The 25,627-nt window shown below is 42.4% G+C and overlaps 1 protein-coding gene across 1 annotated transcript in view; it reads left to right on the top strand.

Moving 5' to 3' along the window:
- The window catches only part of Rsu1 (Ras suppressor protein 1), a 188,558-nt gene extending 165,969 nt beyond the window's left edge, over positions 1 to 22,589 (top strand). The window contains exon 9 of the mRNA XM_021149442.1: positions 21,944 to 22,589. Within this exon, the coding sequence (XP_021005101.1) occupies positions 21,944 to 22,046 (103 nt within the window). The 3' untranslated portion in view covers positions 22,047 to 22,589. The remainder of the gene's footprint in view (positions 1 to 21,943) is intronic.
- Positions 22,590 to 25,627: the final 3,038 nt, after the last annotated feature.

Raw genomic sequence — 25,627 nt, 5'->3', positions numbered from 1 at the left:
ATGGGGGACTTTTGGGATAGCATTGAAAATGTAAACGAGGAAAATACCTAATAAAAAATAAATTAAAATTAAAAAAATAATTAAAAAAATTTAAAAAAAAAATAAGTTTGCTTCTGCTCCTCCCATGGACACCACATTTGTCTTTGTAGTGGCTGCATTAATCATCAGAAATCATTTGCTGGCAGTCAGTTGGATGTTAATGGTGAGTGGAAGCATAGAGCTCCTTAAATACAAACATATTTATTGTTGTTGGTGAAAAGGTAAGTAACTATGAAACAGGGAGAAAAAACATTTTAGCAGAAAGCAATAACATCTTGAGTTCATTAAATGAGAGATGAAGCTATTGAACCCATGGTATGAAGAACAGCTTAAAGAACCAGTTAAATAATTATTACTTCCTGGTAAAGAAGAGATTGCATTTTGGGATATTTTGATGCAAAGCAAAAAATCTGGTGCTGATTAAATGTGAGATGACACTTTTGCAGAGTATGTAAGTCTGATTATATGCTAATTTAACTGCATACTGTGTCCCAGGTTGGTGAATTATGCTAGCAAGTGCTACCCGGGATGAATTACTTTCAATTAAATGGATCATGGCCACTGCGAAAGAAATCCTAAAACACACCTGTAGCGTGAGCCCATGCAGTGAGTAAAGCCAGAACACAAAGGGATGGATGGGTTAGGGCTTGGCTGTCTAAAGCTGGCTTTTGGTATCACCTGCTTCTTTTCTTTAACATTAATGAGGCATAGAGGTGAAGGCCAGTAGAGACTTCACAGAGTTGTATGACGCAAGTTATATGTCGCTGGCTCTGTTAAAACAGACCCTTGGTCACTGGGAGGCTGGTTCACATCCCTTGTAAAACTGCTTTAAAAAACAAAAAGGCAGACAATGACCAGACAATACTAGGAAAGTAGGAAATTAAAGAGAAAACCCCCAAAACTTCCTAATCGGTTCCCCCAGAAATGGGCTAGCTTGCTTGGGCAGCACTTGGAGACAAGAAAAATTCCAAGCCCACACTCAGGAATAATATTTAATTAACAAGTCAACAAAAACACTGAAAAACCTTTAATGTGTTCCATTTTTAATGTGTTCCTTCTCTTGACAATAAGTAATATAATTTCTTATTAAATAACTGACTGATAAAAAATAATTTAAGAATTTGTCTGTTACCACCCAGTCAGCATCCATCAGGTAAGCCTGTCTGGAAGAAACATACACTTCCTTTTAGGTTTTGCTTGAAGTACAGCAAGGTAGCAACTCCCCAGTTCTATGAGAGACTCACGGACCCTTTTAGTCAAACACCATTCCTGGGGAGTTTTTACACAGAGACATCAACAGGTATATACACATGATAGCATCCGGCAGAACAGGCTGTGCTCAAGGAAGCAACTATGTGCTAATGAGTCCTTCAACATCCCTGAAACTTCTTCAGTTATACTAGGGTTGGCTTCCGCAACACTTTTTCTTGTTTCCAAGATGAGAGTAGTTGAAGCCTAACAGGAATTTGGGGAAGATTATACTTATTAAATCTAATTTCTCTTTGCATATTACTCAAGTCACTCTCCACCATCTGAAATCTTATTATGCAGCAATTCGGTGACCTCAATTCTCCACCTTATGAACAGGAGAGGAAATCCCTGTGTGCTTACAAAGTCTCAGTCCTTCTCTGTGTGTCCTAGATCTGCTGAAGGGATCTGCAGTAACAGCCTGGGTATGGATCCAGATGGGCACCGTGGCTCTGTTGAAAGGGATAAAAAGAGTAGAGCCAAGCTTACTGGGTCTCATGCACAGCATCAGCAGGACTTGGTATTGTGTGTGAAATGCAAATGGTCCCCTGAGACCCTTAGTGTACACATGCACAAGAGCTGTAAAAGTTCCAGAATATGCTACAGTTTGGCAAGCTCTGTATGTCTACAAGGCTCCTAGGTGTACATTCTTGTATATTTGTTTACATGTGTGTCTGTAGGTGGTGTAGTAGTGGTGGTATGTGTGTATGTTCACATATGTTTGGGTGCAGGTGTGTTTACAGATATGAAGTGCCTGTATGAAGGCCAGAGGTTGACATCAGTTGGTTTTTGGTTTTTGGTTTTAATTGCTCTCTACTTTATTTCTGAAGTAGGGTCCACTCTGAATCTGGAGCTCACTGGTTGGTTCGTCTAATGAGCCAAGTTGCTTTGAGGCTCCTGACTCTACCTCTAGAGTACTGGGATCCTAGGTGGGCCGCCACACCTGCCTAGCTTTTACGTGGCTTGTAAGGATCCAAACTCCAGTCCTCTTGCCCAAGTGCCTGAAGCACTGAGCCGTCTCTCCCAGCCCCTTACTGATGGACATTCTGTGGGACAGTGGCAAACACTCAGTGTGTCACTGCACCATGTGAGTTGTGCTCTGGCCAGCAAGCAAACATTTGAGGAACAAATGGAACTCACTAGACACCACCCAAGCACAAGAAAAGCTGAAAAAGATTTTTATTACCTTAATTCTCTTCTTTAAATGGAAAGAAAAAAGAACCACCCCCTTTGGAGAATTTGTTGGAATTTTGAAAGGTCACACCTTAAGACTTAATTAATAAAATGAAGGAATTAATAAAAAGAGAGAAGAGGGAAACATATATTTGAAGCTAGTTTTGTCAAGCTTCCCACATTGAGCATAAGCCAGCAGCCTCGTTGTCCCCCTGGAGCGCCACAGCCCCAAGGTGGAAAGTCATGTGTGCACAGCGTAGCATAATTAATTATATTTGTTTGTTGTTGAGAATGTATGCGCATCAGGTGTCAGCAAATGTCTTCCCTGCCTGCTTGCCGGAGCCATTTATTAAACCCACATTTTTTGTAGCACAAAGTAAAAAACTAATGTGAAACTTCTTGCACCCTGGCTTAGTCTATTTAACAAGTAAACAGAAATGTAACTTATTTAGAAGGGCATAAATTATGTGTGGCAGTTCATAGAAGGTTAAAGCAAAGGCAAATGTAAAACTTTTCAAAAGTATCTACCCTAGCTTCTAAGATCATGTTCTCCAAACTACTAATTAATGTGAAGTTGGGTTCATATATTGAGTTGTTTAATCAATTGGCAGATTGTCGTCAATAAATATGTGTCTTGAGTGGTTTGTAATGGACAGGATAATGAAGTATCCTCTGACTACCAGGACTATTGGGAATCATCTCCCTCCCTTCTGGGCTCTCTGCCACGCGTGATCCATCTCCCTCCAATTCAGACAAGATGCCCTTCACTGTTGCTTCCCTTACTTCTGGATGGACGATCCAGAGAGGCAGAAAGTAAATTTCATTTTTCTGCCAGCGATTTGTCAAGCAATATGAGGCAGAAAGGAGGGTTGCGGATAATCTTGGTGATGTTAATACTGGCCATGTTTCCTGAGCAGTTGCTGTGTGCAACTCTGTGCTCGGTACCTCTCTTCCCTGCACCATCCCAGCATCCCTCAGAAAAAGGCCACTCCCCTTCAACCTTTTAGATTCCCTTCTGTCACGAATACCTTGGTCTCTCCTCTCTCACCCTGATACAGTTTACATCAATAATATGCCTGACACTCCACATCTAATGAGGGTATCATTGGTTGCGCTCAGTAGATAAATGTTGCTCCTGGCTATACTCAGGAACTGGACAAATACATGTCTACATCTGCATAGAAATCCTGGGGTCTGTCGGCTCTAACTGCAGATTGTTGGAGACATGAATCATGAAGGACTCCGATCCTATAAGCAGACATACTGTCCATCACAGGACTTTCTACAATGACAAGCAACTCTTGGCAAGGCCCCCCCAGAGTGAACAAAACAAAGGCCGGCTTCACCTCAGTTTGCCCACTATTTCCATTTCTGAATGACTAGTTTATGGGCACAATGGGTAGAAAATGCTTTGTGTTAATATATCAGACATTTAGACTCTGCTAACTTAAATTCTTTTTTAATGTTATATTTAATTTATTTTTTTACATTCTATAATTCCATTCCCCATCCCCACTCCCATCCTTCTGACTGTGCCAAGCAATTAGAAGCAGGGTTTTCGTCCACATTGATATTTAGTTGGCTACTGGGATATCCTGCAACCTGGAAGACCTTTCAGTGTCTTGCTCCAGAAAGACATCTTCATTCCATAAATCCTTGCAATATCATAAATGGTTCTAGAGAGTTGCAGAAAGTCTAGAAAAGAGTATAGCCATCCTGTGAGACAATGGTGCTCTGGCAGTTTGAACCTGAAGTAGGGGGGAGGTTACGGGCTCAGGCTTTAAGTGCTTATTCTCTGATGTATTTTGTGAGACAGGAACCACCAGAAGGGAGGGCTGGATGAAAGGAATAGGTCACGTGGAACAAGCCTTTTAAGGTTGTGTTATGCTTACCCCTGAGTACTGACTGATCTGTTTTGTGTATACTGGTTCACACCGGTGGGAATGGACCCCACGCTCGTAGTGCCATGAACTGATATCCACTGCGCATTTCCACCATGGTGGATTGAAGCCTTCTGAAACCATGAGCCGGAATAATGCTTCCCTTCTTTAAAGTGCCTTGGTCAGGTGTTGTAGTCACGGTGATATAAACATAACAAGTGTAGACACCAGCAACTAAAAGAAGCTTCAGTTCAGATACAGCAACTGAAGGAAGTTTCAGGTCTTTCTCAAAGGCACAAAGGCAAAAATGAGTGAATTCAGGCTAGTCTGGATGTAACCCACCATTCTGCCCTCCTGAGTCAATTAGGATAGACCATCATCGCCAAAGTAGAAACCAGGTAATTCCGTGGGTCTTCTTGAACATCTACGAGAAGAGATGACTAAGGAATGGTATGTGCCCATGGTTTCCTAACCTCCATGCCTTGCATTCCTTGAACATGGCGCCTAATGCTCCACACTGCAGTGCAATCATGTTGAATCCCTTTACTCAAATCATGAAGTTCTCCTTCTCCACATCACCCAACCTAGGAGAAGCTAAGCCCATTTCCAAACTCATTGTGACTTCCAGGTAGGAGCTCTTTTCCCTGATGGTGAGCTAGAGCGGACCATAATAAGAAGGGAATGTGTCTACTGTGACGATCCTACCCACCCACCTCTCCTTCATCCTGAACCACTTTCTCAAACATTACGTAAGTGAGGAAAAAAAAAAAGATATCCAACAATTAAGATCCTTTTTTATTACATTTTAGCCAATTTATTTTGAATGCACTCGTGGTGTGTTAAGTGGGTATGTGTGTGCCATGGGCCCAGATGTGGATGACAGAGGCTACTTGTGCTATGAGTCAGTTCTCTCCTTCCACTGTACAGGCCCTGGGGATCAAGCTCACATCATTAGACTCAGGGCAGGTGCCTTTACTCAGCCATCTTGCTGTCCCTAATTTGTTCATCTTTGAGAATAGGAGAAGGCATTGTCAGAGAAGGATAATGAGGATAACGGTGTTGGTTGCATAGGGATGCCCATTTCCTCTTTAGAGGACACTGATAACCACTGAGGCTCATGCACTGACCTAAGAATGTATAGTGTGGTTTCCAGTGACTGGGGACCCTGCCTTGCTACCATGTTTGGAAGATGGTAAGTTTTGACATTTTTACCAGTTATAAAAGTGAGTGGCCCAGTGTTTTCAGGAGGCAAGGTCCAGTGGACCTTTTCATGAGACTATGCAAGGAGAGACTTCAGGGGATTTCACAAGGCCCCCGAGGGACAGGAAGCCATCAGTATTGGTAACAGAGTCTGCTTCCTGCCTCAAACACCACTCACTCACTCCTAAAAAGAGGACAAAAAGGTTTCGTTCACCTTCTATGCAAAGCTTGTGCTGAAAGAGTACAAGGGTCTACTTCTGCCTGAATTCCCCCAAGTCTCTGCCCTTGTCTTTGTTTATTATATTAATAAATTCTGTGTAACTAATGTTCCCATCTGGCAAGGCAGAGGGGGGAAAAAGCAGCAAAAAATGAAGCTGCAGTCTCATCTAATAGTGATGAAAGTGATGCCCGTTTGGCATGGGAGAAAGGTGGGTCTTTATTTTAGACTTCTTAATTAAGAACCACCAAGTGACAAATATTAATTAGGGAGCCAGCTGTAACCTTCAGTTTCGTGGTATATTTCTTCTTATGAACCTGGGAAGGCAGTGAGTCTGGAGGCTCTTTTAATCAATCAGCCTGTGAACAATTATCTGTTAAGTGTACTTTGTGTGTACAGGCCCAGGCTCAGCAGACAGAGATTTATAAGGTGCTGTCTTTGCCTTGAGAACCTCCACCTAATTGTGGTGTGTGCACAGAGAGCTGCTAATCCAGATGCTCAGAGCATCCCCTGAGCACTATGAGCAGGATGAAGGGAAGTGTAAAGTTGAAAGGACAGGAGAAAGAGATAACATTCCTAAATAGTCATGACATTGCTTTCGTCTATCTGGACATCTAGTGGGGCTCTGGAACTCTCCCCTAGAGTTATATTAATACAGTCAGGCGTAAGCGATGGAAGGCTGCCTTTTTTGCCAGCATTGAGGGTCACCCATCAGTCTACAAAGTTGGAATTGAGAAGAGAGATTGAGAATTTTGGGCAGAAATTGTCAAGTTGAGAAGAGGTGAGCACTGACAGAGTGGGGTTGAGATTCCCAATGGGTAAAGAGCAATAGACAGTCCCCAGATCTGGGAGGAAAAAAATAAGCCAGTGGGGCCATGAATGATATAATGGACCAGTTCTGGGATATCAGCTCAGGTGTTCAGTCTCTCCTCCAGTATTGGTGACACACAGCTCACACATCGGCGTATGAATTTCACACGGAAGCACATACCACCTAGCATCATCATTGGGGGTGATGTTTAAGAGGGTATTTGGGGTACTGTGCACACCTGCCTTGATCACTCAGTTTGCTGATATCATAGTGCCTAGACCAAAGCACTCACTATGAGGTATCTAAAAACCTTGGTCTGCACCCAGGAAACCTAAGTCTCTTTTGACATTGATGTATCAAGATACATTAAATTCTAGTTTGGGGACTTCCTGGTAACTGAAGGGTTTGTGAAGTAACTTCCCTGCCCCCCAACTCCACTTTTCGGTATGTAGAGTGTTTATAACAATAAGGCTTTTTTTCTCAAGCTGGATGAGTAAATTAATGTGCAGCTTTCTAGCAATTTTATACCTGTTCGGCCAGTTTGTTGAGTTGTATCCATACATTTTCAGATCTCTTAAGCCACCACTAGTGTGCCCTGGGTCATCTCCTGCAGTGATCTGAGTCTAGAAACCCACAGCTCCCCATGTCCTTTCACAGACTTGCTTGAGTCCTTGTACTCTCTTATAGAGTACTTAAAAGTGCTCCCATCAAGGGACCTTTAGCTTTGCTCCCAGGACAGGCTCATAGATGAAGGCTCATCCTTCATAGACTTAGATTCATCCTGGGGAGCTGAGTTTGATACAAGTTTCTTCTGTAACCTCTGCTGTGGTAGTTTTAGCTTTTCTGTATCTCTTCTCACTGAGTGCCAGCTTTTGGGCAGGTTATCTGTGTGTAACTGTGTAAACTCTCTATAGCCTTCACTTTTAACCTTTTAAATCTAAACTTACAAAGCTGAGACCTTCCAGACATCTGAGGGTACCCACCTGGTGCCATGGCTCTGACCTGCTGGAATGTTACAACAGATAAAGTTGCATTTTGAGAAGAGGCCTTGAGAGCAGTGTGTCTGTAGTTTTTTTCTTTACTACACTTAGTGTGTATGTAGGGGACAGTTAGGGGCATGCTGCAGTGTGCACGTGTGCATCAGAGAACAACCCGAGGGAGTCAGCTCTCTCCTCCGACCACCTGGGCCCTGGGGGTCAAAATAAGGTTGTCAGGTCCTATATCATCTTGGCAGCCACTTCTTTTAATTTTAGAATTTGAAGAGCTACACTGCCCTCATGCCACCGTTCTCAACCTAGAATTGAATGTAGCTATCCAGTGGCCAACATGGATGACCTCTAGTGAAGGGGAACCAAGCATAGAAACACGCTTCCTCTCCTCTCCAGGGAAGTCTGCATGATGGTAAGAGCCATCTGTCCAGGGAGTGGGGCTGTTCAGATGGTTTTTAAAGAGACGCTGATATGGTAATAAAACTTTCTTCTCAGCTTCTCTGTTGTGTGTCTCAGGAAGAATGCATAGTAACAGGAACGTGCCATTCTTGAAGCATGCTTGCCTGAATACATTTCATTTCATTGACTGAGATTCCCAGCCGAATCTGCTCTAAAGTTTTACCCACCTTGGAGTGCCAAGATCTTGGATGCCTCTAGGTGCTGTCTTCTTATTTTTAATGTTTTAACTTCTTCTCTGGAACCCTGGCAAACAGAGGTAAAGAGCAGTCCAGTGAAAACTAACTATGCTTGTTGACTGGCGGTGATAGGCTCAGACCCTGTGCCCAGTTAGAGCAACAGAGTCTACTGGTGTTAGTAGCCAAAGGGCTGATGCTGGACATGAATCCATGAGGCCTCCATGCCTTTGTGCTGGCCAGCGATCTCCAAGCCATTGCAGTGCTGTGGTCCCCCTGGGGAATCTCAGTCTACTTACAATCAATTCCAAGAGTATAAGTCGTAGAGGCATATGGAAATTTTACTCTCATGCCTAGAATACAACAAACTAAATGACTTTTTTTCATATTGACTTTTGGAAGAAAGGAAGGGAGGGAGGGAGGAGAGGAGAGGAGAAGAGAAGAAAGGAGAGAAGAAAAAGGAATGATTCCAGCTTTTCTTTGGTGACTTGCCTTTTGGAATTCGTGTCTTTAGATGTAGCAAGAGGTGGAAGGCGTGTAATCTAAGCAGAGCAGTGCTTGCAAGTGTGAGCTATAGGAGAGGCAGCGATGCTTTCAGAAACATTATTCTTGGTGCTGAATTGAACAAAGAGTTATTACTGCTGGAAAAAAAAATATACCTAGTAACGCATTGTTAATACTCTCAGATTTGGGCCCAGAGAACTGTACTGTGAATGGAGTGGGAGATAAATAGAGAGGAAAATGGCAAATTAAGGGGACAAATAACCAGGAAAAAAAAAAGAGAAGAGGGAAGAGTGCCTGCTGGCATCAGCAGAGGGGAACACATAACCAGAGTCTGATGCATTTCCTAAGGAAGCTGTGTGTTTGCAAATTGCTGCAGTACATCTCAGCAGAATGGAATCGAAGTAACGAAGAGCTGACTAGCAGGCAGAGTTGGATAAATTCCCTCAGTACTCCTGAAATATAACAGAGCAAGGAACAGTATAATGAAAAATAACAGAGAGAGTAGCTAGGGGCTTAACTTATGATCAGTGTTCATTACAACAAATGACACTTTCACTGCAGAGTTACCATAAAGATTATTGACTCTTACATAATGTGGGTCCCTTCTGAATAGATTCTAGAACAGCTCAGCCTGTGAATGGGAGGGCTGGAGCAAGACGAGGACAGAAGATGTGCCCAATCCCCTCCTCATGTCGTCAATTAGTACTGGCATGCTGCCCATTCAGAATCCTGGACAGAGCCTTCTGCACAGTGGACTCCCTGAGTGCCTTTGGCACTGACTAGGGTGGGCTTGCCTTACTAAGTGAAGAGGAATCCCAACGAGTGACTGAACCTGTTAGCTGTTTTATTTCTAAGGACCTTCTGTGTATCCTCCACCATTTCCTATTTTCCTCGGGCATACATAATACAGCATCTTTTAAAATATCTCTCTGGAAAGAAACTGTGTTTTGTGTAAAACTTGGTACAGACGAACATAAGGCATCTTTGCAATTCTGTGGTCTTGCCCAAGTTTAGAATGGACAACCCCCAATTCTGAGCACATTCAGCAGCTTGGATTTTCAGTACCTGTTTAGTGTCTCCTAAATACTCAGTACTTGGTTTTATTTCACTCTTATGACAGCCCCACAAGATATGTACTGTTAATCTCAAGTTTACAGATGAGAAAGACCTCTCACGTTGAGTGGCTTGTTCAAGGTTACACAGTCACCAAGAATTATAGATGACTTTCAGAAGAACTTCTTCAAGTCTTCTATAAGTTAGTTTCCATACAGTACTGAACATGTAGGAAGATGTCTTATCCCCTGACCTCTTCTCTCTCAAGGCATACAGTGTACTAAATATATATAGGCTCTCTGCTTCAAACCAGATTCCACAAAGAAACTGAACAAGGCTTATTGTGCATTCATGTGTTAGGGCTGAGGATATGGGGTCAGTTCTCAAAGGTCTTGATGCATGAGTATCGTTCAGTTCTTAGCAATCACATAAAAAGCCAGCCAGGGTAGGATGCATTTCTACCCCTGCTGTGGAGGCAGAGACAGGAAGATTTCTAAGACTCACTAGCAGGCCAGCCTAGCCTGATTTCTGAACTCTAGATCACAATGAGAAATTCTGTTTCAAAGAACAAAGTAGATGACTTCTGACTAACAATACTCAAGATTATTCTCTGGCCTCTCCTGCACACAACATATCTACAAGCATGTTTGTACATGTACATACACACACACACACACATGCCCGTGAGCATGCACGGTGTGTGTATATATATTAAAAGTGACCCCCTAAGAACGCACTTCTTGTCAGGATTAGACAGACTGACAGACAGAGAAACAATATGCTTTGGAGGCATATGCCACCTATTGTCACAGAATAAAGCATGGCTAATCTATATAGACAATAAGTTGTTTTAATTTTCTTTTAATTTTCAGGTTGTTTTGTTTTCATTTTTTATTTGAGGTTTGTGGAGAAAATACTTCACTAAGAAACAGAGATTTAAAAGTAGTGAGCCTTGATCTACAAAGCAGATTTAATATGTGTCTAAGATCATTTCAAGGTTTTTTTTCCCTCATGAAGTCTGACCATGGTGTCATCTCATGGTCTATAGAATCTATCTTCTGTTCTACAGAACCTCCATAGCTGGAGCTAATTGCTCCGGAATGTGGGCTGTTGTATTAGCATGCTTCTTCTTGTGTGTGTGTTCCCTTTAAGATCTTCTGTCCCATGCCATCATATTGAGCTGGGAGGAGTCTCCACACCGCCTGTGCCTCTGGCATCTCCACCTTACACGTTTACTCCACCTCACATTCACCATCTGCACATGGAATGTTCTAACACCTTCCAGGGGTGTTTTGTGGGTGAGATTCTTCGATGAAGCACTTGAGCTTCTTGGATTCAAAGGGGCTGTTGTGACAAGTGTCAGCTCTTTCATGCCCACCCACAGCCACAGCTTTTGCCTGTTGGGGCATCAGCCACAAAGTGCCAAGTCCAGAGAGTTAGCCCTTCTTCACACTATTTCCCTGCGTCTCCTCAACGCTCCTAGTTGATGCCTGGGATCTAACAGATCTTGGTGTGCAGCCAACCTAACCTATAATCCTCTAGGATTTCTATCCTTTTTTCTTCTTTAACCTGTAAGTTTCTCAGAGACTCTTAAAATATGAGTTCAAAGCAAAAATAGAGTAATAAACAATTTTCAGAGTGTATCAAGACAGGAAGTATCTTACAAACATCCTTTTGAGGATGTTTCTTCCCTTAAAAGTCAAAATATGCAAATCAAGACTAAAGGAAGGCGAAATCCAGAGGTTCATCTGTTTTTGAGCTGTCATATCTACAGGATTCCTGTCACAGTTGATGCCTTGACCTTAAATACCTCACTCTACCCCCAACAGATCCCCTTGTCCACCAAGATCTTCACTCATCCCTTGCTGCTAAAGTCTTCACATAACCAGCTAGTGCTCAAAAGCTGGGATCTTAGATGAAGAAGCAACATTGACCTGATTTACCATATTTCAGAGATGCCAGTGACCATACCAAGAAACACAGCTTGCAGGAGGAGCTTGGCTATGCCAGAGCCGAGGCAGAAGGTACTAGCTGCCTCCTCCTGCTTCTGCTAAAGTCCTATGGATAGTAGCCTTGTGGATAAACCACCATATATACTCTGTAGCCAGAGAAATTTTGGTTTTAATTACTGAAATTTTCTTTTGCTTTGGTTGTATCTTAATGATTTGTAAGTGGAAGTGATTTACATCACCCAATGCTGAGGAAAAATATAAATAATACAGCATTGTTTTCCATGTCAGGAATCATGCTGTAATATAATCTAACACACAGCGGACCTTTGCGATGTCAGCCCTGTGGAGTTTCAGTTAAGTGAGTTCATGGTTAAGTGAGTTCATATGACTGAAGTGCTGTGTAAGCTCCATAGACAAAGTACATGTTATAGGTTGGTGCTGGAGTGAGCCCACAGGCTCTGCTATGGTCCACCTCTTCCCCCATGTGACGGCACAATTTGGGAGGCTGTGAAACCTTTAAGAATAAGATCCTAGCTGAAAGAATTAGGTCACTAGACACAGACATATTACTGTTATACCCAACCTCTGGTTCCTGCCAGACCCTCTGCTTCCTTTGAACAGTTCTCCATCACATACATATCCCACCATCATCCTCTCCGTAAGATAGTTTTTGCTGACTGTTGGGTACTAGGCCCAGAAACTTGACAAATAAAAGTAACTTAGACATCCTTTTATCCCAGAGACATTCGTGATCTATCTGGAAAGTCACAGTGGAATGCTTTTGATTATCCTATTTATGTTACACCTGCTTTCATTCAGTCAGCAGACATTTACAGTGTGTCTATAACATACTACCGGATATCAGACATTTTTCTTCTCTCTGCCTAAAAACCTGACAAGAATCATCTTAAGGGAGGAAGGACTTGTCTTGGCTCAGTTTGAGGGAACATCCCATCATTGTGGAGAAGGCTTTGACAGTAGGAGTGGATCAAGGCTATGGTGACAGAGTCATGAGATGCTTGATCACATCTCTATGGATAAAGAAACAAAGAGAGAACCGTGACACTCACCCGCCTTTGTCAGTGGTCCCTTTTTGTCCAGTTTAAGACCCCAGCTCATGAGATAGTGCTGCCCTTACTTAACATGGGTCCTTCCTATGCAGTAAAACCTTTCTGGACACAGTTCCACTAACACACTAAGCACTATCTCCTAATGAGTCTAAATCGGATTAACCATCACTACCAGGTAAAGAGGGTACTAAAGTAGACAGGCGGGTTCTCACCCTCTATGTATTAGTCTTCTAATAGATGAGGCAAGAAGCAATAGTAATCATATAGACAACATAACACTATTGTGATACACAGTAAAAGGGAAGCTTATGTCATCAATGAAAATGTTGGCCAAGAAGACTTGGCTAGGGAATTCATACTTTGAAGCATCAATGAGTGACTGTGTCAGCACACAGCCTTACTTTGATGCTAAGCCTAAGAGGAAGAGGCAGTCATATAGTAAGATCAGCCTGTGGATTCCAGGCATGTCGTGGTCTATGGACTCGTGTCATTGGACACAGTGTCTCTCTGTCCTTTCAGTTGTGCTTTATCTATGACAGTTTCTCTCTTATGTGGTCCCCTGTCACACTAGGCTAGTGTAGGGTACCAGCTGATCTGAACTCTTATTATTCATTAAGTAAAACAAAAAAGACAGGTCATTTCTTTGGTCCCTAGGCCTGTTTCTCTGGCTGGCTGTCATGGACCACCTGCTCATTTATCATCCAGTTAGCTTAGCCAAGGTGACAGACAAAGACTGAGATGTGAGTCATGTGACCTCCCCCCAAACAAGCAGCATCCCCAGAGTTGGCTATATTCTCATCAAAGTATTTAAGCTTCCCATTCTCTGTGTCTTCATCTGTCAGCGAACATGGTAACGGTACCTTTCTAGGAAAAAATTTGGGAAGCACTCTAGACAGGAGGATAGTTAGAAGGTAGCAAGAGCCTGGGGTAGGATCAGGAAGGGAAGTTGCACTGCCTAATTTTATGTCAACTTGATACAAGTTGGAATCATCAGAGAAGAGGGAGTCTCCATAAGATCCAGCTGTGTAGCATTTTCTTAGTTTAGTGAGCATTTGATGAGATCATTCTTACTCAGTAAAAACCCACCATTGTGGGTGGTGCCTCTGGGCTGCTGGTCCTGGGTTCTGGAAGAAAACAGGCTGAGCAAGCCATGAGGAGCAAGCCATCAAGCAGTACTCCTCCATGGCCTCTGCATCAGCTCCTGCCTCCAGGTTCCTGCCCTGCATGAGTTCCCTCCCTAAATTTCTTTTGGTTCTGGTATTTTATCATAGCAATAGTAACCCTAACCATTACACGTGATTGCAGAGCATGGGGAGGTAACCAGGGACTGGGGCAATCAGGCATGGGCCCGTGTGTGCAGGGCAAGATCAGCACTGTACGATACCAGTGCTTCACTGCAGACAGGAGTAGCATCCTTCTTGGATGTGTACAGAATACAGCTCTCTGGTCCCTGCTGCCTTTTTCTGGAGGTATAGAGCTCTCCCACTCCCTATATTGAACCCACGTTTTCAGTTGATGATCACTGTTTTTGTGCACAGTCTCTTTCTGTCTCTCTGGGTGTGTTTTACTATCAAGCTCGCTGGCCTAGGGACAATGATGGTGCTATTTTGGGTGACATGTCATGTTCCTGCTTCAATTCACTTTGTGTTGATTTATCATTTAACAAACAAAGGACAATCTCATTTCCCATATATTTGGGTTTTGGAGTGACACCTCAGTATTGGTCCAACTATTGTAATCCCATATACTTGGTAATTTTGTGTCGGCAGAACATGAAGTTTAAGGTGATTTATAGAATATGAACAAAATGTCACAATAGCTCGTGGTATTTTATTTTATTAGCACCTAGTTCTCCATGTTCCAAAATCTCTTTGGAAAATTACTATTTAACTTTTAAAGCCAGACTCAAGGTATTGGGTTTTCCTAGTGGTGATCTTGAAGGATAATCTTGAAATGAATAAACGGCCCTCACAATGGGAGTTCCTTGTTTCACTTTTCATGTTTATGAATTCTTTCTTTTCATTAAAAAAAAAAAAAGTTTCTCCAGATAGAATGTTTATCAGAGAAGGGGAACTTCTCAGTGTCCTTGGCTGCTTTTCTTTCACCTCTGAGTTCAATTTGGAAATCGCCACATTTAGCACTTTGCAGTTTAATTTAAAAGGATTACCTATTTTCTTAAATGCTTAAGCAGCGGAGCAAGTTGCGGCTATTGATTTTCTCTGCATGTATTCTGTGAGAGCTGTTTCTGCTCCTTCCCCAGGGAACATAGCTCCTGAACTGCATGCTCGCTGGTGACAGCTCAGACCTCTGATACATAACCAAAGGCCTTGCCTAATATCCTCTAGACTGCTCAGGGAATTTTTATTAAGTAAAAGCATCATTAGAGTAGACAGGATGATGAAGTTTAATGAGCATCTTTTGTGCCTGGTATTGTTGGCTTTGCTCTGCCCAGAATGCACTCTTCTCCCCTCCAGTGGGGCAAAGAGTGAGGCTGGAGTATGTGGTGTGTTATCAATTCTGCCTTCTACTAACTGTTGTATTTTGGCATAACGTCATGTGTTCCTCTGGGCAGTTTTTCTAGGTGCTGCATACACATTTATGTTTGTACATTCTTTGTACACTGTGTTGAGAACAGTGAACATTGGGAGAAATAATGGTGAAGAGGTGAAATACCCATATTGCCACTAGTGAGATTGTGTTGAAGCATCTCTCAAAAGGAAGAAAAAAAAAGTCATAGCATTTTGAATTAATGAGACTTCTCTTAGGAACTGGAGAATAGTTATATTTTTTCTTTAGAACTCAGCAATTTATGTGCTAAGATTCTGTCACCAGTCCCTCATAGCTGCAAGATGGGATAAATAAAAATATCGCGAATGCTTATTAATAATCTGGGCCTCACACTTTGTCCACAGATTTATTTGCAGTGATGTTAAATTTAGCATTCTATCATCAGATTACAGATTATAACCAAAATTACTTCTCATTATTTTTGCTGGCCGTCTACTCAGGTTTTAAATTTTGTTCTTTTCTTTTCATGGAAACACCCAAAACAGTAGGGAGGCATATGACACAAGCAAACAACTTCACAACAGCATATTGCACCTCAGTATACCTGGCATTCTGAAACACAATATTTACACAGCACACAATGTGTTTCTCATGTGCCTTGGGTCTACAGAATACAAAAGAAGTGAAGTTTGCATTCCCCAATCTCACAAAGAAAGCATGGCTCTGTCATTGAGAAAACAAGGCTGGAGATGACTGAGGACAAGATAACTTAGGAGGTTTGAGCTTTGGAGGGATTGTATGGGCTGACCCAAGCCTGAAGTTGGAAAGCGTCAGTTTTCTCATTTGAATCAGAAGGGCGACTGTGACAGTGAATAATGAGGATGTGGAAGCCACAGTGCAATGAGCATGGTGTCATCAAGCCATTCTGCCAATGTCTTAAAATAATGAGTCAGGGGCAGGAGTCACTGTGTCAGCCAGGACTTAATGGTGAGAGCCAAGTAAACCCCACTGCGCTTCCTGGGGGCAGAATGAGGCTGAAGGAAGAACAGAAAACTGGGGAAGTCTCAAAAGAAGGTTGAGAACTGACTTGTAGATAGGACCCAGACCAGCATTCTGGAAATAAAACACAGATCATCCAAAGGAGAAAAAAAAAAAACACAAAAAACCCAGATGCCTAACCAAATGATAGCTGGTTAAACACCATTATCAGGCCTCAGATTGCCTTAGTGACTTTTTTCTCTTTAATATGTGCATGTGTATATGTGTGGGTGTCTGTTCGTGTGTATGGGCTAATATACGTGTGTGTATGCATGGAGATGCAGGGTTGGCATTCAGCAGAGGTTGATCTTCTTCTTTATTGGTGGAGACAGGTTCTCTCCGTTGAGCTCAGATCTCTGTATTTCAGCTAATCTAGTTAACCTGCTTGCACTGGGGATCCACTACCTCCTTTTTAACTACTGGAATTAGTTAGGCCACCTTTATATGGGTTTCCATCGGGAGACCTGAACTTTTGTACTTACGTTTTCCAAGAAAGCACTTCTTAACCACAGAGCATCGCCCTAGCCTCAACTTTTTCCCCAGATTGTCTTAATGAGATTGATTGCTTTCTAGATAGATGGTTTCCAGTATGTGGTTAGAACTCCTTGGAGGAGGCTCCTTGGGGGCTCTTGACTACTTTGCTACATTTTGTAGCTGATTCTCCAGCTGGCTTGAAGAGGCCAGTGACTTGGAAACCTTGATATCGTCATTGGAGCTATAAAAACAGATGATCTTACTATAGAAGAGGATACAAGCAAATAAAAGCAAAGGCAATGGACAAAAGAAGTCTCCAGAGGGGTATTAAGGGGATTCCAGGACAGTGCTTTGTAGCCAGGAGAGAAAAACCTCCTGGAAGGAGTTATGTGGTCCATAGATAGTGGTCTTCATGTGACAGCACACAAAGAGATGGTCACAGAAGAAGACTGTAGGATTTAACAATGCAAGAAAATGTGTGGGGTTTTTAAGGCTGAAAGTGTTGTTATTCTGTAGAACTCAAACATCACATCGTGCTTACTAAAAATACTGATAGCAAAATAATCTCATATATTAGCCCGGAACTCATTGCTACTCAGTCTTTCCTACTAAAAGGTAGTAGTTTTCAGTTTCTTGAACTTCGTCTGGTTGGTGTACAACTGCTTCAATAACATGCATCAGTAAAGATGCTTTTAGAAGTAGGGCCTGGTGACCAGGGCCGTCTGCAGTACCTTTTGCTAATGGTTGCCCTGGAGATGGTTCTCACAAAGCATCTTCCGCTGGTCACTCCAGCATAGCTTATTCCTTTTAGTCTTGGTCTTCCCAAATAAGGATGGAGGGCCCTTGTGTTTCTGAGCTAGGTGGTTCTTAGAGCATCCACAGATTGATTGTGCCTTTGACGTTGACTTTGGCCTGCTCATCAGCTTCTGAGAGAAACGAATGGCTCCTTTTTCTGTCACTTTAGAGTGTCCTTTGTTGCGTGGGTTTTTGTTGTTTCTTTGTTTTTCCAAACTCATTAACCATCTCCCATTTATCCTCTACAAACTTCAGATTTCACAATTGAGATTTTTTCTAGGACTCTTTGAAAAGGGACACCCCCCAACCCCCATCTTCCAACATGCTTGAGCATTTTGCCCGAAAGTAGCTGTATCATCATGGGTAATCTTGACCTGTCCTCTCTATCACCACTGTCAACTTGACATAGCCAGGTGGCAGTGCCTGTTGGAGTCTTTTCCAGAATGGGAACGCAAGGGCACATGGACACAACATTGATTCCAGGTCATACTTCTGGTGTAGCAGTGAGGAAGGTGGGGGTGGGGAGGGCAGAGAAAAAGAGAAAGAGAGAACGGGGGCTGCCTAGGTAACCTGAGTCATGAGTCTTGTGAGATATTAAAGGTGGCAACCGCCATTACAGCATCTATCATGTGCCAACATGGATGGGATCATTTCTCCGTGTCTAACTCTATCTTTCCTGGAGCCCTCCAAGGTTGCAGGAAATTTTCATTTTCATCCTGTGGATGAGAGCATCAGACTGTGGTGACTTAGTGACAGTCCCAAGGCCGTGTAGCACTTGAATCTGAGTGGTGTACAGGACAAAGAGGAGTACACAGCTGGTACTCTTCTCCAGGGACCCACCATCTTGGATGCTGTGGGATGCTGCACAGAAGGAATGTGCTGTCGTGGAAGTGACAAAGAGTGCCCAGGGCTGAGGGATGGCTGGGCTCTGGTCAGGTGCAGAAGAAGAAGAAATGAACAAGACAAGTAGGGAAGGTTGGATTGTCCTTTAGGGCCTAAAGGAAGGATTAGGGTGATCTCACCAATTGTGAGAGAGACCAGAGATCTGTCTGTCACACTTAGCAAATGGAGGTTGCCCTGGATAATAAACAGTACAGCCAAGAATGGTACCCAAGAACTTGGATCCTGAGATACATGTCGTTACTGCCCTACCTCATCTCTCAGTGGGGAGAGCTGCTTAGGTTAAGACTGACTATCATCTGCCCACATAGCTGAAAGAATTAAAGGATCACACAGGGGACAGAGGCGTCATCCAGCCCTTCAGTGACTCACTGAGGAAGTGGGGCAAATGCATTTAGCTCAGCCATGCTTGCCTTCTTCAAAGAGAATCAAAATCTTTCTTCTGGGGTGTCTAGAGCATTGTGGTTTATAGAAAATAGCATGTTATTTCTCAGTGAAAATCCCTAATGAAATAAGGTGGTCATGTGGTTACCTTTATTTAATAACTCTGAGTAGAACTCCACACCATAATCCCTAGTTTTCAAAAGTGTTCTCTGCCTACTTCCAATAGACATGCTGCAATGCCCAGCATACAGCTACCCTGTAAGGAAAATCACTCACAGTTGAAGAAACTGAGGCATGGCAAAGTAAGGGCAGGTGGATGGGTGTGAAAGCTGCCGATCCTTTGCCCAGCATCTACACTGATCAAAGGTCAAAACTCTGAAACATCTGCAGTGACTGCTCACCCCTTTGTAGTGACTTGCTATGAAGCCCCGAGGAAATGTAGGCACACGCGGAGCAGACGGTGTACCAAAGGCTGCAGTTCAAACACTAGAGCATTCCTGTTCTTTCTCTAGAGGAAGGAAAGCCTTGCTGAGGGCTACACGACTTTTGCATCTCTTTCAGAACTGACTTTTCTTGATCCCCACCCCTCTAGGGAATCTCTTGCTTGCCCTTGAGGCTCACCTCATTCAGGCCGTGCCAGTCAAGTCCTGGTTCAACTTGAGCTCTCTTTAACCCTCCATTACCTCTTGTTGTTGACATGCCTTTCCTAATACTGTACTAGTTCTGCAATTCCATGTTATATTAGTTAGCCTTTCTCATTCTTATGACAGAATACCTGACAGAAACAATTTAAAGAAGGAAGGATTCATTTTGTCTCTTGACTTCAGGAAATACCAATCCATCATGATGTGAAAGGCATAGCATCAAAACCTTGTGCTATGGCTCGGGCACATTTGGAAGCAATGCGGGACCAGATGCTAACCTAGGCCATAATTCTAAAGACCTCCTCCTAATCGCTTACATCTTCCAGTTAGGCCTATGTCTCAGTGGTTCTGTAGACCTGTCTCCCAGGCCCCCCAGGAAATCAGTGCGATTTTCTAAGGATCGAGTGTTTAAACACAGCCTTTGAGGGAATTTCGCATTTAAACTAGAACACATATGAATGAACTGCTTTGTCTCTATTGGTTTTGATAATCATTTAAACCTGGTGTCATCTTGAGTTCAAGCATGTGGTGTCTTTCTCCTGTATGGGGATAAGAAGTTGTAAAACAAGGGAAAGACATAAGAAAGCTGTGTAACCGCCCATCCTGAGATCAGGGGTGTCCAGGGGTGTCCTTGTGAAAACAGAACAAAGTCAGATGTTGGCTGTGTGCTAAACGAGAGGACCTCAGAGAGAAGAGGCCTCTGGGGGAGCCTGGAGCCCCTGAGCATGAAATCTGTGGCCTCTGGTGAAACAGCCTCTGGGGAAGAGATTGCAGAGGCAGAACAGTATGTTTCTGAATGTGCAAATTTAAGTGGGGAGAAGGGTAGAGCTCTGCTTTGGCCCACCCTTCTGCTTGTCTCTGGGAGAGACGCTGGCCAAGAAATCCATAGGCAGCAGTGTTGACAACATGGGAGTTGGGTGACAGAACTAAGGCTGGACTTGCTTTGTGCTCCATAAAAAACATTAGTTCTTTCTGGGTTATAGGACCCCAGGTGTCTAGGCCACTCTGACCATTATGTCAGCACAGCGCTTCCTAAGCTTCTAATTGCTGTGGAGCTTAACACACTCCCTTGTAACCTGGATGCAAGCAAATGACTGTCCCCTTTGCCAATAGAGCAGTCCCCGTGCCTGACTCTGAGCTCCACCCCCTATCTCCTATGACCTGTAAACCTGGAACTCTCAGCTCTGTAAGGACAAATGTCTCCATCGCCACTGTTGGAACAACCAGCTTCTAACTGACACTTGGGAGACAACAAAAGAGAGAGCATCGTGCTACCCACTGAAACACTAGTGCCTGGCTCACCTCCTACCAAGAAGATAACTCCAGTTGCCAGGCCCCATCCCTCAGCCTGTCAGCCACAGTGTTGATGCCAATCGAGAGCATCCTTGTGTTCCACACTGTGCTTAGATACAGTGTTAGCATCAAAAATGGCAGGAAGGGTCAGGTGTGTATCTTAGTGGCAAGGCACTTGCCTAGCATCCTGTGGCCCTGGACTCCTTCCTTAGCACTGTACAGTAATAAAATAATCATTAAATATGCACACACACAAACATCTAAATGAATTGATGTGCATCCCTGAGTAGGTATTAGAACAGGTCGCTACTTACACAGAGAGGCGAATCTCTTGGCTGACTGATTCCATTAGGAGAGAGTAGGTGCCACTACTCAAGTAAGGCTAGTCCTTTCCTCTAGAGATACTGAGAGCTGAGATACGCATAGGACTCTCTGGAAAACACAGTTATATCAAGGGGAGTTAAGGCTGAGCTCTATTTATTTCATAGTGGCTTTAATTTTATTTAATCAGAATTACTCATAAATTATGGATTAATTACTATCCACCATGCAGTGAAATCGTTTTTGCAATGGATTCCATCCACTGTAATTGTGGGGCACTTTGTCAACATTTAATCAGCGGTACTTATTAATGTGGCATTGATGTGTGGTGGCCATCCCCACACCATCAATCACACAAGAGCAGCCAGCGTGATCTCCAACACCATTGCTCTTTGTCACGTTAACTAGCCACTGGGCTCTCGGGCCAAGCATGGCTGCTCACTTTTCATGGAATGGTAGTGTGTCTCCAGTTCAGTGGGTCCTTTGTCCTTGTAGACTTAAACACCCTCAAATTTTAGAATGTCACTGGGAAAGGGCTTTGTGAACACAACCTGTTCTCACAGTCCTGAGGATCCCTTCTTCCCTCTCCCTGCCCAGGAAAGGTGTAAAGTACCAAGAACCTTGTCCACCAGAACACTGTCACATAGGGTGTATGCACATATGTGCATGTCTATACATGCATTTGTAAAAGTGTCAACTCTTGGAGTGTATGGGGCCGGATAAAAAGAACATTACTGGTGATTGAATATTTAAAGTTCTTCCTAAGGGAACTTAAACAAAGCTCACGACTCTCTCTCTCTCTTTTTCTCTCTCTCTAGCCTCTACGGCAGACACATGCAAGCGAACCCAGAACCTCCAAAGAAGAATAACGACAAATCAAAAAAGATCAGCCGGAAACCCCTAGCAGCCAAGAACAAATGAGGAGCAGACACACACACTGGTTTCTGGCCTCCTTCCTCCAGCCTTCTTGCTCTGTCCTGCAAATGAATACAGCGTGCTGGTGCCTACTTTTCTTTTTTAAAGAAAATCCTTTTCCCTTTCTCCTCCTGGTGCTTGAACGCAGCCTGACTTTTGCACCTTTGAAATTCTTGTGGTAGGTGGTGCAGTTTTTATAAATTCTTACATTCCTTCTCATTTGTTTCCTTAAAATTGCCAAAGGCAGAAAACAAAGCTCTCATTCTCCTGCAAATTCCATGGTAGGCACAGGTTTCAGTCCCTTGAATAAACGTCACAAGGCTGCTTATTATCAAAAGAATAATTAAAATCATGTAACCGCTTAAATGTCACAGTTAACACTTTTCATTCTTTCTGTTTATTCATATAACTCATTATTGTGCCTTATTAAAAATCTTCCTTCACCGCCAAGCTATTATGTTCATTTAACTTCCAAATGATTTTAATAAAATCTTGAATTTATATCACACGTTTCTTCTTGACAAAAAATAAAAAATAAATAACCTAGTATTGGGGTGTGCACATTTTTTTATTACTTCTCTCCACCCCCCTCTGCAATTTTTTTTACCTCCTCTAATGTTATTGATTGTAGATGATAATCTATGGACCTTACCATGAAACAAATACAAAATTAAATCACAGTTAGTTTCCTCTCACGTCAGTGTGTCAGGTTTTTCGTTTGTTTGTTTGTCGTCTTCTCCTTTGGAGACTGTTTCTAAGCTAGGAAGGAAGAGGAAACCAGGGTCTAGGAGACTGCCAGAGGATGTTGGAAAGCAGCATTATCTCCCCAAACAAAGCCATGACTGGTGCCAGCGTCTGCTAGACAAGGGCTGGGAAACAGGAGGAAGAAGACAAACTCAAGCGTGTCGAGAGTGAATCTGTTCACATCAAAGCATTCTCCTAAGAGACCAATGACAAAGAAGTTGTACAAACGTACACAATCCATATCATACCCGATGTGGAGACTACCTTGGCAGAGTCACTTAACAGCCAGTTACTAAGAATCCACAGTGAGCAGTTATCCCCCTCCCTAGCAGCGGGGTGTGGAGATGAAAATAAACCCAAACACAAGTGTTGTGGGCTACTCTTAGACCTATCAACAAAAAACAGGTAAGATGAAATACACAGATACACTCTCAATGGGCAGTCGGAGATGGACATGCCTCTTTCCTCTGCTGTATTCATTTCCCAGCTAGCTGTACCTAAGCTGTGTTCTAAGCAAGCCAGAGTGGGGGGTGGGGGGGAGGGGGGAGCCTTGAAGTACTTGGTCATGAATTTATCTCAGTGGACACTGCATTTCAGATTCTTATCTCTGATTAATACCCTGGGAACACATTACCAAGGGTCTGCAGGGGACTCGGGGGGGAGGGGGGGCAGGGGCAGGGAGGTCCAGCTACCATCACCTCTTTCAACGTCTATATGATATGATGTTTACAGGAACTGAGTTTGCTTTGCTATGAAGTTTTTTAATTATCATTTTAAAGTTTGGGAAATTGTAGAAGGAAGACCAATGCCACTACAATTGGTTGGAAGATGTCACTGACAATTAAATTAACAGCAACGTATTAGTAAAAACACCAATATAAAGGTTTGTAAGAAATTTCTCTTTCAAAAAGATGAGCTCCCTAGATAGGGATATGGCCAAAACATTTAATTTTTTTTTAGGAGGTAATATCCCCAAGAAGCATAAAGATATAAAAAGGCAAAAGCTCACTAGTAATCAAAAAAGTACCAATCAAAACTAGGCAATGTATAACAATGAGAAATGAGAGGTATTTTTGAGGTGGGCTTTAAGTGCTAAAGAAGTAATGGGGGACAAGCATTCTTAGATACTGCCGTGGTGAATATAAATCCCCATGCAGGTTGCTTGTAGTAATGGGAGACAAGCATTCTTCTATACTGCCATGGGGAATATAAATTCCCATGAAGGTTGGTTGTAGCACTTAAATAATACATAGACGAAAGCCCTGAAATTATGTACTTCTGAATAAGAATTTACTTTCAAGGGTTTATCCTAAGGGCGTTGCCTAAGATACAGAGAAATTATCATGTCTGAGCATTGTCTTCATACCATGGTGTCTATCCATGGTTAAATGCAGGAGAGAGCCAACTGACCCAACAGATGAATATCACACTATCTACATGAGACTTCCATGAAGATACTAACAATCGATGAACAATGTTTAAGGACAGTGGCGCATATCTAATTATACAAGATGGTTGAGTAGCAGAAAAGAACTTAAAGCTGTGAAAAACTTTACCCAATTTTACTTTATTGTTTAATGAAGTGTTAATAGGGTGTACATGCAAAACTGAATGGAAGAGACTAATCTTTCCTCTTGGATTGGGAACTAAGGTTTTGTTTTGTTTTGTTTTGTTTTGTTTTGTTCTCATTTTATTTTTTTAGCCTGACCCTGTACTTTTACATTTTTCTTTTCTTTTTTTTTTTTTGTTTTTTTTGGGGGTTTTTTTGTTGTTGTTGTTTTGTTTTGTTTTGTTTTGTTTTTCGAGACAAGGTTTCTTTGTATAGCCCTGGCTTTCCTGGAACTTACTCTGTAGACCAAGCTGGCCTTGAACTCAGAAATCTGCCTGCCTCTACCTCCCAAGTGCTGGGATTTAAAGGCATATGCTGCCACTGCCCAGCCCATTTTTAAAATTTCTATAATGACCATGTAACTTGTAATCAAATGACATTAAAAGTGTATTTTTTCCAGAATGAAATTGGTATATTATTACATATAACATACTCCATAAAATAAGATCATGCATTTAAATTCAAAGCATAATATAAAATGTCATGTTAGCATTTTTTGTTACTAAAATGGATTTCCACATCTTCTTTTAAGACTTATTTTATTATTTATGTATGTGTATATGTGCAGGTGCATATATCTTTGAGTGCCCACATATGCCAGAATCAAATCTCTTGGAACTGGAAGTACAGATGGATGTGAATCTCCAATGATGGGTGCTGGGCACTGAACTCTCATCTTCTGAAATAGCAGCAAGCGCCCTTAACTAGTGAGCTGTCTCTCCAGCCCCCATATGGTTTGCTACTCTATGATGACCTGTTATTTAGACTAACAGAAACAACACCTTCACAGTGCAAAAGGTAGTGTTTGGGCAAATAGAAAGCAACCTTGAAATCACGTCTACCAACTATTAATACTTTTCAGTCATTCAAGGTATTTTGCTGGCAAACATTATATTTTATGACCTAAAATTAGGTGTTAATCATTTATATGCATGTTTTCCACATGATATACAAAATATGTTATATACTATGTATAGGAGATATATATATATATTGGAGTGTGCACATTTCTATTACTTCTTATATTTATATGATACATATAAATATCATATGTGTATATATATTATGTTTATATAAATGTATACATTCCCACATTCCCATTGATTGCATTTTAGACTAGTCTGCTCCTTAGGAATATCACATTTCCCCACTTTCTCCTCTATAAGTTTCAGTGTCTCTGGTTTTATGTGAAGTTCCTTGATCCACTTAGACTTGACCTTAGTACAAGGAGATA

The sequence above is a fragment of the Mus caroli genome, chromosome 2 (genome assembly GCF_900094665.2).
Source record: "Mus caroli chromosome 2, CAROLI_EIJ_v1.1, whole genome shotgun sequence".
NCBI classification, from domain to species: Eukaryota; Metazoa; Chordata; class Mammalia; order Rodentia; family Muridae; genus Mus; species Mus caroli.
The sequence above is the reverse complement of the archived record's forward strand: the minus strand, read 5'-3'. Positions and strand labels throughout refer to the sequence as shown.